This window comes from Lepisosteus platostomus, chromosome 13, assembly GCF_059453375.1.
Source record: "Lepisosteus platostomus isolate fLepPlt1 chromosome 13, fLepPlt1.hap1, whole genome shotgun sequence".
In the NCBI taxonomy this organism is placed as follows: Eukaryota; Metazoa; Chordata; class Actinopteri; order Semionotiformes; family Lepisosteidae; genus Lepisosteus; species Lepisosteus platostomus.
The window spans coordinates 43064534-43079121 of NC_142623.1; the positions used below are offsets into that span (position 1 = coordinate 43064534).

At 44.9% G+C, this 14588-nt stretch overlaps 1 protein-coding gene across 9 annotated transcripts in view; it reads left to right on the forward strand.

The window, feature by feature from the left end:
- dbn1 (drebrin 1) overlaps positions 1-14588 on the forward strand; it is an 87056-nt gene that overhangs the window by 46666 nt on the left and 25802 nt on the right. For all 9 annotated transcript variants that reach the window (XM_088604785.1, XM_088604784.1, XM_088604793.1 and 6 more), the window contains one exon: positions 13795-13850. In XM_088604785.1, coding sequence (XP_088460911.1) covers positions 13795-13850 — 56 coding nt within the window. The remainder of the gene's footprint in view (positions 1-13794; positions 13851-14588) is intronic.

A 14588-nucleotide genomic window follows, 5' to 3' on the forward strand; every position in this document is an offset into this window, starting at 1 on the left:
ATGATCTTGAGCAGATATTTAAAGAATTGAAATTTCCAGTGGAGTTTTCCTGAGACATTTTTCTTTTTTAAGGTTTCACATTATTATACATAAATGTATTTAAATATGAATTTATGCATCTTTTTTTCATTTTAAACTTTTACAAGCCAAGTTAATGAAATGTTGTCTACTTCCCTGGTCTGGGAACATCGTTTGCAGTAGGAAAACAGAGATGCCATCCCTCAGCTTTCCAGGGGAAAACTATCTTTCCCCTTCGGAGTAGCATTTCATAAGCACTTTCCCTTCACGAGTCGATAAATAACTTATAACCAAGAAAATCCCATTACTGATTAATGCTACGTCGAACTGCAAAGTTTTCCAATAGTTAAATTGATAGCCGAAGAGAATGTCTGTGGGGAAATAATTAAATTGTAGTACACAGTTACAGTTGGTGTGGACTGTGGATTAATTATTGCATTTCTCTCGGTGGATGTGAAACGTCTTGGGAGTCCTCTGAGGAATAAAGCTATATTTGAGCTGCAGTGTCTTAACTCCTTTCTCGCAGTAAGAGAAAGGTATTTCTACAGGGTGATTCAGTCACACCTAAAAAATATAGTAGTGATTAAAGTAGTGTGCAGCATCCTCAATCTCCACAAATCCACTCTTACTCACTCGAACCTTTTACTGAGCATGGAATTATGTTTTCCTTGCACCTCCAAAAAGTTTTAGATTTGAGTGTTCTGTATTGATGAAAGTAGATCGCTTGAGATCTGCGGCAGGTTTTCAAAGCTGAACAAGCAAGGTCCAGTTGGCCGTTTTTTTACAGGAATCACAGTTAAATTGCCAAGTATGCGATTGAAATGAAAATGCAAAATCACTTTGGACCCAGGATTGAGAAGCACTGCTTGAAAGTTTAAACGCCGACAAAGACTACTCATTTTAACCCACAGCACACTTCGCAGACTGTCACATTAAACCGAGTTTACCACAGAGACAGTGTGTCCGACAGCAGGGAGTGTCCTCTTGAGCGTGATTGTCTAACCGCTGTGTAGCCAGTGACTTTCCCAGCACGTCTGAGGTGCTCTCGTGCTTCACCACTGCCAGTGTGATTCAGCCATGTCCCGCTCAGGGGCAACCCCGGCTTCTGAGCCACACAGGGCCACCTCCTTGGAAGCAGTGGAATCTGCTCCCTCAGAAGACCAGGTCTCCAAAGACATCCAGGTTCCAGGCAGGTGATGATGCTGCAACCTGCTGCACTGTCGTAGAGATGAGGCTCAAGCAGAGAAACGCACTTTTTCAGCATAAGTGATATTGTTCAGCATTTAGACTGGTGCTGCATTGGCACTGTGTGGTCATTTAAGCACTGGGATCCATATGTGACACTCCTACTATTCGCCTGGGACTGAAGCTATGGCTCAGTTCAAAGATCGGGTAAGCTGATACCCCATGAGGGTGCCATGCTGTGTGAGAGAAAGAAGCTAGGGGCGCGTACGTCTGTGGTAGGGTTGCCAGATTGCTTTGTCATGATCTCCTGCACTTCAGAATCAAAGTTCTGGGTGCATGCATTCGGCCCTTAAGATCATGTCATGGTCTTCCTTCTGCAAGTGTTTTGTTTTTGAACACATTTGATCCCCATGCTACTGAATATGGGTCCGATTCTGGATGGGAGCACCTCTGGTCTCCTCTTCTTCCTGTGGGTTTTCTATGGGTGCTGCAGTTTATTTTCCACCTTTCCAGGACTTGCTGGCTGAATTAATAAGGTACTGCAGCACTACAGCCAGTTTTTCTACAGTGCCGTTTGGCTGAAGGTGCAGTTATCTCTCATGTACAACTGGAGCCTGATAATACAATGGGATTGTTCGATGTTTCCAAGGAGTTCTCATGGCACAGACATCAGAATTCAGCCTGACCACCTGCGACTGTCCCTGCATGGCATGCGTACTGTTAACTGCCCCAGAGGCCCGGGGATTCTGCTTACTGTTTTACTGCGTCAGGGAGGCCAAGGTGATATCTGACATCCTAACCTTTGCCAGTCTGAAATGTGTGTGAGGGGATCACACAGGACTAAACCATTGCATCAGCAAGCCGGCTGCAGTGGCCCGAGACAGCCGGTACAATGTTTCAGCCATCGGCTGGACACCCAAAATCACCCAGAAGGGAGGCTTTTAGGACTTTTTAAACACAGGTGTTTCCAGCCCAGCGTGCTGGAAATCAAACAGTTTCCCCGATTGCGCTAACGGAAACAAAAAAAAGTCATGAAAGGTATGATGTTTGGTGCTCACTGAGCATTCAAATTTACTGCAAGACTCAAAGAAGAAAACTAAAAACAGCAGCCTACTGTTATGATGTCATGCTTCCTGTGACAGTAATTAGACAAGCACTGAGAGTGGTATGGACCGCGCACAACTGCTGCCAAGGCGCAGGGCTAGCTCAGTGGGATACGGCTGTCAGCACACAGCGATAATCTCCCTGCTGTGTAAATGTTTCACTTAGTCATGCCACTGACTCCCTCTGCTAAGAGCTGCTCCCGTGCTTGTTTGCAGAACTACAGTTCAACATGTCCAGCCTTAGTGTTTGTTTTCTGATAGGTCTGCAAGGACTGACACCCTAACCACAAGACTGATGGTGCAGAGATAACTAGGTGAGAGGAGGACCAGAGGTAACAGTGGCACAACTCCCAAGACCTCTTTCTGACTCGCGTCAGCTGGGGAAACCACACTGCTTCAGAATTGACAAAGAACTAGAAATGGACACACAGAAAAGGCTGTGGTGTTATGGGTCCACTTATGATTTATGCTAACATTTAAACAAGCGTCCAAGCTGTAAGAAGGAAAACTATTACACAAACCTTACCTCCTTGATACAAAACACAAAAAGCAACAAAAAAAAAGAGCAGACATAAAGATCTATACCTGGTAGCCATGCCTTCTGCACAACGCATAGCCTGAAGCAAGCATTCACTGCAGAAAGCTGATGTGTGTGTCACAAGCTATGGACGTTCTGTAGGGAAAATTAACAAATGCATGGGTTTTCAGAGCCTACTCATTAAAATGGGGGCAGCTCTTTGAACCCTTAACACGCTTTGTGGTTTCCTTACTGGTTACTGGTTTTAATTCCATCACGGCAGTCCATTTTATTGTTAAACTCGAGCCACGATCAAAGCCGAGGGCACTTCAAAAGGGTCCATTTTCGAAATGGCACAGCAAGGGCAGAGCAGAAGCCACGCTAGATGGTCGTTCTGCTCATGGCTCCCACAGGGAGATTGGCCTGACCTTTGCCATCACAGCCCTACTGCAGCTGCACGCTGGTGCGGTGGCAGACTGTGCTGAGAGATTCCCTGCAAGTGCTGCAGCAGCCAGAAGCATAGGGGGAGCCTATGGGACTAAGTGGTTATCTTCTTAAAGCCTTCTTTATATTTGCTTTTCTGAGCAAACCCAGCTGCCTAACCTTTGGGCGTTTCAGTGAAGGAACTCCATTGCAATGTGAGATCTGGCCCTTTAAATTTCTCCGGCATAGATATCCATTAACATGGGGAGTGAATTAAAATCCGGGGACCCAGGAGGTTTATCGTTGTGGCATCCTGTCCACTCGGTCTGCCTCAGCGAAATTATCCATGAGCTGCTCCTTAGTTTCAAAAACAGAAGGTCACTGTTATTTAGTTTGAAAATAAGCTTCAGGTTAGGTGACCGCTCCTGGGCCTGCGACCCCCAGCTGTTTAATGGCGCTCATGGCCATTAGCTCCTTTTCTTCTCTTTGAGAGGCAATTATTTTCCATCTGCTGCCTCCCATTCTGGCACCGCCAGTCCCTAATCCCGCCCCCTCGGGCCCTCGCACAGGCACGGCTGGCTGCTGTTTCAGGCTCTTTAACTGAAAGGCACACGCCCAAAGCCTGCTTTCCGCACGCCTTCCAAAAATCAGCCCGTTTTCACCAAGCCAGAGCTGGTATTTAAAATGTGTGAAGGACAAGGACGAGCAGCATGTGACCTGTCTGCGCAGAAGGCAACACAAGAAGATGTGAGGGAGAAGGAAAGAAAACCTTCCCCGTTTTCCTTGGTCCTCCCCCCTCGCTACTGGGGTCTCGACAGCGTTCTCACGTCTCCTGCTGCTACTTTCCTGGAACTGGAGCAGGCCGTGATGAGCAGGATGATTCTTACCCACACCAAAGTGCAGCAGATGGGAAGGCAGCGTTTCCATTTTTTTTCTGGATCGTCGCTCACTAAGAAAACCTATCGCAGGAGAAAAACAGATTTTTCACCTGCCTCACACTCTTCGACCACATGTTTTGGCAGCTGCCACTGCATCTTTGTCCTGTAGGTGTGAAGAATTTTGTACTCGGAACTTCAGCTAGGGCTTATGAGGTGATGTGATCTTTTTATAGACCTGTTCAGCTGATGTGCAGTGCGTTTCGCACACTGCCACTCCTCTCCCTCACACTGACAACTCCAGCTCTCTGCTCCAGCAACTGGGAATTTATCAGCTCTGTCGAAACCTTTTTCGCTGCCTGACCATAGCAGTCTGTATACCTGTACGACCACGGACTGTTCAAATGCACTTCTCACCCTTTGTTTTTATTTTTTCCTCAGGTATACAAAATGTAAATCGTTTAGCTCCTGAATAAAAAGAATTCTAAATATGTATACTAATATAAATGTAAGTATCCTATATAAAATTACCTTACCATAATAATATATTTAAAAACCAAATGAAGACGCGTGTGTAAAATATTAGAGCTGAACAGCCCTACTGAAAAATAAGCAGTGTTTCAGAAGAAGGAATCGGTTTCAACAGCAGGGATGGGCAGCTTAAATCAAGCTTGCAGATTTCTGAGCATATTTTCTGTGTTTTTTGTTTAATTTAAAAAGAATATGCAGCACCTCATGCTAAACTCAAGTCATTTTGCCAAATTGAGCAACGCCAAAATGTAAAGTAAGATACTAAGACTTGGCATTCAACCAAGTGTTGAATACCACATCGGCCCTGGTCAGACAGCGACGCTCACTCAGACGATGTGAATCGGAACGCTGTGGTTCTTGAGACTGATGCCTTTCCATTTCTGGGCGCCCTTCGGAATTGCAAGCCCAGGCCAGGAGTGACTTGATACAGTATGTGAAAACCTACCGGAAATGTTTGAAACTGCACAGTATAAGAGTCATGCTTTTTGTGTTTTTCTCATGAGGGTAACCACCAGACCTTAAGTTGCTGAAATGCTGGAAAGGCAGCTGCTGTTCTCTGGAATATTTTCTTTTCTCACCTCAGTCATGCGGCAAACTAACAGGTGTTTTCTTTTATCGCCTTCTGCTTTCTGACAGACAGGAGAGCCTCACCCCCCCCCCCCCCCACAGGACTGTGCACGAGGATTTTAAACATCCACCTAAAAATACAATTCTCACTTTCCTGTTGCAGACAGTGAACCTGCTAATTAATATATGCACAGAGGGAGGGAGCGTACACACGCCCCAGAATATAAAAAGAAACTCATTAATATTCTGATTTTTGCAATCAGATTCTCTTCCCCTGTTCCTGCGGTAGAGATGTTCATTGTCCCTGTTCTGCATGCGCCTGCTTTCTGCTTGGCTGCCTCGTGCAGATTGATTTTTGTGCAGGTTCGCCCCTGCCTTCAGCGTGGGTCCGTGTGATTTGATTTCTGCTGACCAGACAGCGCTGTGATAGGAGGGGTTTGGAGAATGCAGCTCTCTTAGCAAGTGCTGGTCAGTAAAGAGTAATGAAGCCCTGCATTAAACCACCACCAACCCCGAACATTTATATTATATCACAGAACCAAGCCTTACTTTTTTAGATAAACACGTGCTAAGATTTGTGGTTCCAGCTTAGACACCTGTTCCCCAGTGAACTGAAATGAACTGCTAGGTTATCCCTTTAATTTCCTGTTAATTAACTTTTTGTGTAATCCTTTTCTCTTGTTCTTTCCCGATGTGTGTATCCTGTCTTTTAAATACTGTCATACTGTGCGCTGTTTACACAGCACTGTGCACTGATCACTGGGTATTCACAAAGAACAGATACTGCATACAGACTCACCTCATAAATGGGGCTCTGTGTTCACCAGGACACTCTTGAGACAGGGCAGGAATTGACATCTCTCCTGAAACTGAAAGAGCGCACGTGTGTAAGTTCAGCTCTTATGCCTTTCCTAAAATGAAACGCACGTTTTATGTGTGTGCGCAGTCAATAGCAGCTGATCAGCTGTTAGCTATAAAACCAAACCAGAAATGACTGGACATACTGTACCTTTTCTTGAAAGAAATTCAGCTGATGGTTGCAACTACTGTATTGCACAGGGTTAGCAATGACCTTAGTGCTCATCTCTCCAACATGCCTGGGCATCGGAGCCATTGTCTTTGACAAACTCCCCCCAGTGCCAGTGCATGGTCTCGGGTTCGAGGAGGTCTTGCGCACATGGCCTCAGGGGTGCCTCTGCAGTTGTGTGTAACGACATGACCCGGGTCTACACCGTAGGTGTTGGGTAACACCATCGCTTTAAGAGAAAGGAGGATTTGAAACTCTCGCCCATGTATCTGTTGCTGTTAGCAGCACGTTTCTGTTTTTTAAGATCTTGCTTAAAAGGATTTCTTCTGAGATTTCAGACATCTCAGATCTGTTAAGTTTTGGATGGTCTCCCCACAGATCAGTGAAATCAGCCCTGAAATACAGTGGTGCTTCCCAGTGGCCAACAGGAGGGCATCCATTAGTTCATGTGGCATGTTTGCACCTGGGCATAGTTTTTAACGGAGCAGGGCGTTTGTTAATCCTCATACTTATTCCAGAATCGCACAACCAGCAGAAGGGCCTCAGATCAACCACATAAAATTGATAGTAAACTCAGAATTGAACGTAACAACAGAACATAGAAAGGTTATAAAGGAGATGAGGCCTTTCGTCTCGTCCAACTCAGTAGGATGCTAGTAGCTGTTTCCCAAGTATCTCATTAAACGGAGTCTTGAAAGAAGCAAAGGCCCATAAATGTGTGACTGCAGATGCTTGCATTGAAGCGGCGATGTGGAGGTTAGACCTGTTTATGTCCAGTGTGTAAAGTCTCATGCTTGATGAACTTTGATTAACTTTGTCTATTGTTTTTTCTATTGGCTATTTAAGCTGTTCTTTTTTTCTTGATACAGCATATACAGTAAATACTTAGATCCCTGAACAGCCAAAGGTTTTGTACTGCATTTAATCAGGAGAGGTGTTTCCAGCGTGCTCTAGTTTGGATGCTTACAGGAAAACGGAGATTTATTTTCATAGAAATGTCACAGTTTGGCTGTGATGTACTGCACATGCAGAGAGAATCTCAGATCATTATTTTCTGCCCGGGCAAGCAGCGCTGTAGTGATGTGAGGATAATGGTGTCTGAATCACGAAATGGGAATTATTTCTCCCTTCGTTACCATCCAAGGTGCTTATGTAAGTAATGCAGTGTGAAAGAAGGGTGTCGTGTTCTGTACTCCATGGAGATCGCCCAGCTCATTTTCCCCTGCTTGGTTCGGGAGTAAAGGAGGTCTTCTTGAATGATCTCTTCCCAGTTCTTTAAGCCATCGGTTGGCTGTGTCGATTTAAGTGCTGGCTGGTCAGCCTACAGTGATGCTTTCCCTTTCCTTCCTGTGGGTTTGTTGACTTGTGGCTTCAGGGAAGGGGGAGCGGAGTGTGTCTGCATGTCTGCAGAGGAGGCTTGTGTGAAACGGCTCCTTGAGCCTTCTGGGGTAGGGTCGGGCTCACCGCGGTGGAGAGCGCTGTGGTGTTGAAGCTTCCTCGGCTTCCTGCTGGATTCTTCTTCTCTTCCTGTGTCCCATGTCCTTTGCTCCTCTTCAGTCCCCTTGGCAGAGTGTGTACGCAGCTCACCAAGCTGAGGGTGACATAATTGTTGACACATCTTATCCAAATGGGAAGGGTCATATTTATAGCTTGGCAAGTAACAGGACATTGGGTGTTATGTCTTCTTCCACTTTGTTTGAAGTCCCCTCTCTATTTTCTCTGTTAGAGACTAAAAACATTCAGTTCCTTCAGCCTGTCAGTGTGGGACACTCCCTTCAGACTAAAGAGACTCAGTTCCTCCAGCCTGTCAGTGTGGGACACTCCCTTCAGACTAAAGAGACTCAGTTCCTCCAGCCCGTCAGTGTGGGACACTCCTGCTCCCTGAAATGTCTTGTTGTTCTTCTCTGGACAGATTCCAGTGCAGCAATATATTTGTATAATATACATAATATATTTGGTGATCAAAATTGTATACAGTGCTCTATACAAGTTCTTATCAGTGCATTATAAAGCTTTGACACAGCATCCCTTAACTACACATGGCAATGTTTTTTATTGCTGGCATGTAATGTCTAGAAGATGGACATTATCTGTTAACATCAACACAGGTCTTATAAGTTGACCCTTCCAGCCGATTGTTCCTCGTCTTGCTGTTCTACCGCTTGTTTTAACTACCTGCTCACAGAACTCTGCACTGTCTGTATTAAATGTCATCTGTCAGGCGTTGGCCCAGTTGTGACTTTTATCTACAGCATCTTAAATTTTGTTAGCCTCTTTCAACATTCATTTTTCAGGCTGGTACAGCTCTAAAACTAATAATAATACCTTGCATTCCTGTGTCACGTGTGTATTAGGATGGGAATCATTCTGTGCGTGACCGTCTGAGGAGTTTAAGCTGTCAGATTTTCACTTCGGAATGCAAGAATCAGATCAGATCACTTTATTGGCCATATACAGTTTCTTGCATGAGGAATTTGTCTTTTCGCAGACCCCCAACCTGCTCTCCATGAGACACACAGACAGGGAGAGCAGCTGGGGGTCAGAGTGCAGGGTCAGACATTTACACGGCACCCCTGGAGCAGTTGGGGTGCAGGGCTTTCCTCAGGGGCCCAGTGGAGTAGGATTCCTCTGCCGGCCGCAGGATATGAACCGGCAACCTTCCAGCCACGGGCGCAGATCCTGAGCCACAGAGCCTACGGAACAGTCCCACTGGACCAGTCCACATTTAGAGGAATATGTATGTGTTGCGTGAGGAGACAGAAAATTCAACGACTTTGGAAAAAGCTGTTTTGTCTTGGAAAAGCATTGCCTTTCTTATTTAAAAACCATTTATTATATCCACATCCACATTATTCCGCATTTCCACTGTTTCCACTGTGTAATGTAATGGAGAGGAACCAGCTTTGGTTGCTTTATGCGAGATGCAGATTGTGCGGAATATGGAGTGCTGAAAGCCCTTCGAGAATTGTGATCAGAAAGGCGTCTGTATTGGGTTTGTGTTCTTGCTTTTGTCTCGGGAGTGTAGAGCACTTTGTTGGAAGGATTCAGTAGTGAGGCGTAAAAGGAACTGGACTCCACTGAGCTGCTCGTGGGGGAGAGGAAGTGACAGTTGGTGTTTGTGTTGCTTGGGTACAGGCCTCAGCAGTGTGCGCTTTTGTTAAAGCGCCTCAAGATGCACTGTTTATTGAGCTGAGAACGCACAAAAATATTTACCACCAAAATCGGCGATTGTGTCCTCAGATTTAAAACGAAAAATCCAGTTTGAGATTTTGTAGTGTGTCGTTTGTGCTATCCTTACTCTAAAGTTTAAATTCTGCCTTCTTGGCTTTTGCATGGGGTTGTGAAGATACAGCTTTATTTGATCGATTACAAATATGGCTCCAAGTTTTAGTCCACGGAAATGTTATGCTAGTCCTGGTCTTCCCCTTGCTTAAACAGAGTTACGGCTTCTGAAATGCAGCAGCAACAGCCCTGTCCTCAGCCGGGATGCTTTGTGAATTATATCTTTTTCATGTGCTGTGGTTAAATCAGCTTTTAGTTGATTTTCAGACATGCCTGCTGAGACTATTTACTTAGGTCCTGCAGTTCCTATATTTATGAATTTGTCATCTAGATGCTGATGTTTGTGTTCTGAATTGCCCAGTTGCGCGGTGCTTGGGATTCCAGATCATCCCGTGCGTTGTCATTGCAGGGCAGGTTTTCTACCTTTTATTTAGTTGATTGCAGTTCATGAACTTAAATTCAATTCTGACTTTGTTGGAATTAATTGGAAAGGATGAGAGACAAAAGATGTACCTAAGATACCGAAGACCTGTGTGGAAATCTCACAGCGTGTTTAAATCCACAGGACCAGGGCATCGTCAGGTTTCTGTCTCTGCACAGACATCTCATTGCTTACTTAAGGGAGTAGTGGCAGGGACTCTAATTGGCCCTTGAGAGCCCATTAGTGCAGCATGGTGCCCTTACTCTGGTGTCACAGTGAAATAAGTCCCTGCACCGGGGAATTTGTTAGGGGAGCTTTAAGATTTAATTGCTGCATATTAAAGTAGCAGGCAAATGTAGAGGCTAGAGGTTATACAGACCCATGCCATAGTAAAATGAGCAGGCTTGTCATAGTCCTGTTGTGAGTGTGAACAACATTAAGTATTAAATGAAGCACAGCTTTAACACAGTGATAGGTCATTGTTATGTATACAGTCCTCATTATCATGCAGTATAATTCCACTATTTTGGAGTTTTGGTTTTCATATCTCAAGTGCTGGAGGTTCAAAGTCTTATCTCTGATGTAAACCTGCTGTCATATTCTTTTTCGGTTCTTTGCTTTTTATAATTACAGTTAGTCTTCACCTTCCTTTTCTTCTAAAGGAAAGTCATTGTTTTCCCAGTTCCATTATAGACTGTCAGCGCTAACAATTTCTCTTAATATAAAGGTTAATGTCCTTTTCACCTTCATTTATACAAGACTGCTCAAGTGCTAACTTTGATTCAGAGCTGATGGTGTCTGTTCCTGTCTCCGAGGTACTCCATCTTAATACCATTTCGGAATGAACCCCCGTTATCAATTCATTTATCTCTCCATTCCGCTTGTGTCCGAACTGCATGTCCCTCTGCCGGTTTCTGGAATCCAGTGATATATGATAATTGAGCCCCCATCCTCCTCCCTTCCCTTCCTCTTCAGTCTCTTTCTCAAGGACATCGGTGAGCAGGCAGGGGCGCTGGGGGGGGTGATGAGGAATTTTCCCCAATTCCTCTTGAAATTCCTGTTTATTGGGAACACGTTGACAGCGGGAAGAATTCCTTCTCGGATTGATCCGCTCTTGGCAACGTGGAATTTAGCCCAAATCACCTGGCCCACATGGTCCTGGAAGAGATGGGCTCCCTGTGGACTTTGGGAGCCAGGAGCTTAGTTTAGTTCAGTCTTAGCTTCCTGCCTCGCGGTGCAGGATACTTGAAAGGGTGGCTGTGGACTTGCACTGACTTCAGACAAGTCCCACATCACGGCTGTCGACTGACAGACTGGCTGGTTGTCACTCCCAGAGAGGAAGAAGGTGGACCTGTTTTGCTAAAAGCCATGTTTGTTCAGGAGGAATCCGAGTGCAGAGCTTCGTCCCAGGCTGCAGAGGATCAAGTGGAGGATCATCCCATGCTGGGAAGCAGAAATGTATAAAAAAAAAAAAAGAAACAAAAAAAACAGTATCTGTTTGTTTGCTTTATTCCTTTGAGAAGATGCTATATGTTGTGATGAATAATTGTCAAGGGTTGTATGTATAGACGGTGAACTGTGTGTATATTATATACAGTACATATATATGACTCAGACTTTCATGGTTTGACGACATTGGCACGGCTCTGCTATGCCAGTATGGATAATTTTAGAATTAAAATTGGAATGTTTGCATTCTGCCTAACAAGTATCTGCGCGCTTGCAGAGGTGGGAGATCATCTGATTGCAGGGTGTGAAGTGCTGAAGGAATGACGTTTTGGAGGGAAACCAAGCTGCGGTGGGGCGCAGCTGTCGGGGAGTCTGTGAGCACCGTGCAGGTCCCTTTGAGAAGGCCCTCCTGGCCCAATGGCTGTGAGCAGCCGAGCGAGAGGAAGGAGGGATCCTGAGGCATTCTGAGGATCCGGCAAACCTGACTCAGTACCTTGTCGTGCCGGTCATTTCGGCGGCATCTACGTCCGAGGCCAAAATGGCGGCCGTGTGTTTACAGACGGGCAGCACGGTGGCGTAGTGGTGAGCATAGCTGTCTCGCAGTGCTGGGGTTCAGTTCCAGACCTGGGGTGCTGTCTGCGTGGAGTTTGTGTGTTCTCCCCATGTTCAGGGTGCTCCTGTTTCCTCACACAGCACGGTTCTAGGTCAACTGGCGTCTGGGTCTGGGTCTGCCCTGTGGTGGACTGGTGTCCTGTCCAAGGTGTACCCCGCCTTGCGCCCACTGCTTGCTGGGAGCGGCCTGCCAGTTCCCCAGCGACCCTGAATTTGAAGAAGCACTTAGAGAACGGATAGATGCACAAAAGCTTACAGGCAGCTTTGTGCTTTGTGATTTCTGCTTAACCTGGGTTCTGTCACTGTGGAGCAAATGAGGCCTGAGAGGCAGTGATGAGAGAGCTGCATTCACGAGAAACAGGCTGGTGAGGTCGTTGCAAGCTCTGAATTCATCTCTGGAGTCCCAGCTGAAAGAAAGAATGTTGCTTCTGCCCGGAGAGCTTGTGCTTGATGAATTTCTAACTACAGGAGTTTTATTATTATTATTGTTGTTGTTGTTGTTGTTGTTGTTGCATTTTTCTCTTTTAGTCTGTAAAAAGAACAGCCGGAAATTCAGAAAGCACCTCAGTGAGGTCTGTGGATCAATAAAGTACTAACAGATGAGGGGGTCGAGTGGCCTTGATGGTTTCCTGTGAGAGTGGTGGCAGTTCTGAAGTGTCTGCTTTGTTTGTGGCGGTGAGAGCAGACTGTACGTAATGTGATCCGATTTATCCTGTGACTCGGATGCAGCAAATCGCCTTCAGAAAACAAGAAACTCGGAGGTGCATTTAAAACCGAGAACAGGAGGCTCTTGGTTACGCGGAGGGCTGTGGAAAAAGCTGCCCAGCCATGTTGGTGAAGTTGATACCCTGGTTTCTTCCAGGACACTGATGGTTAGGACTCTTAAAGGATCAGTTAGATAGTAACTACTTAATATTTGTAACTGGAAAAAAGGTTTAGAATATGTACATTGACTGGGGAAGGAGCAGATTTTGTCATGTAGTGGGATGTTTATTGTCTAACAAGCGTTTTCAGGCTTGCCTGTTTTTTAACGCTGGAGAAAACGTTGCCCTCCAATTTCTGAAATTGAACTTTAAGGGACGTCTCAGCTAATAGCTGACTGGTTTGAAAAATGTACATTTGTAATTAAATGTGTTTGGAACATTTTGCCTATTCTCGTTTGAAAAAGCAGAGCAATGATTCCACAGTAGACAAAAGCTTTGAAATTCCTCCTGTTAGTGTGTAGATGAAAATACTGTTGAGCTTCTTTGGCTTTTAGCCTAAAATGTTAACTAGATTCTAGGTTGTTTAGAATGTGACTGTGAGTTTGTTTATTCTAATTGAATATCTCATTTAACACAGAGCTCGGGTCCACACACTGGTTACTGGTTGTTTTGAATCAGTTTCATTCTCTAATGAGCAGTTGTAATGGGTTGGAAAGTCTTTCTTGGGTGAGAGAACTTCCTGCTTTTGTGAGCTACTCCTAATGTTAACACAGGGATGTAAAACATCCCTGCAAGCTCTGGGACGCTAGGGGCTACAGCTGTTCTGTCTGTGGAAATTCTCCGTTCAGATCCCATCAGGTATGCCGAATCTCCGAAGTGTTTTGTGAGTCTCACTTGAAAAGCTCTTTCAAATGTGCTTTTGTGTATCAGGGTTGTGCAGTGTCCCTACAAGCTTCATTGTGCCTGGAGCACACATCACTCTGGGATGCCATCTCCATTTTGACAATGCGTACTGATCTGTGTGTGTGACAACCCGCCTTCCCTGTACCTCTCCCTAAGGGTGTCGTCTTTTCTCCACAGGGCCTTATACACGTATGAGGACAACACCAATGACCTAACACTGGCGTCCTCCGGAGGTATGCAGAGTCTTTTTATTGTATCTGTTACGTCTTATTAGCATTTTGGCTAACACTCCTGAAGCATATTCAGTGCGCTTTAAGTCAATAATGTGAAAAAGCAAAGCAACCAACAAGCCCTGTAATTTTGCAATGACTGTCCCCCAAAGGCAACTCGAGAACTACACCAAAGGCTGTATTTATCAATATTGAAGCCACTATTATCGCTGACAAGCTCTGTTGTTGTTGACATCAAGCATGTTTGTTGCCATTTAGGTAAGAAAACTGTATTTGAGCTTTTGACATTGTAAAATTGTAAGGCGTAACACCAGCAAAAAGAAAACCTTTGGCAGAAGATTATAAGATTTAGCAACAAGCCTAGAAAGAGAGCTAGGATTTAATTATCCAGCAATTAAAATAATAATAGCTTGTACATGTTAATTAATATTGAATTAGATCTAATGGTAAATGACGATGCGGTGTGTTTTAAAGATGAAATACGTATTTTTTTGCACATATGTTTGTTCGGCTCTGGAACGAAATAATTCCCCCCACACCTGGGCTGTTCAGGTCAGGTTCTCAGTGATAGGAATTTCACCATTTCCCGGTAATAAAGTCGGAAAAGAGCACTGGCTGGATCTCCTTTAATACTTCCTTCTAGATATCGGTGAGGATTACTAACTTAATACGGAATTAGCTTTTGGGAGAACCACATCTTCATTTTCACCACAAGCATTTCTGTTCTCTGTAGAAGCAGCA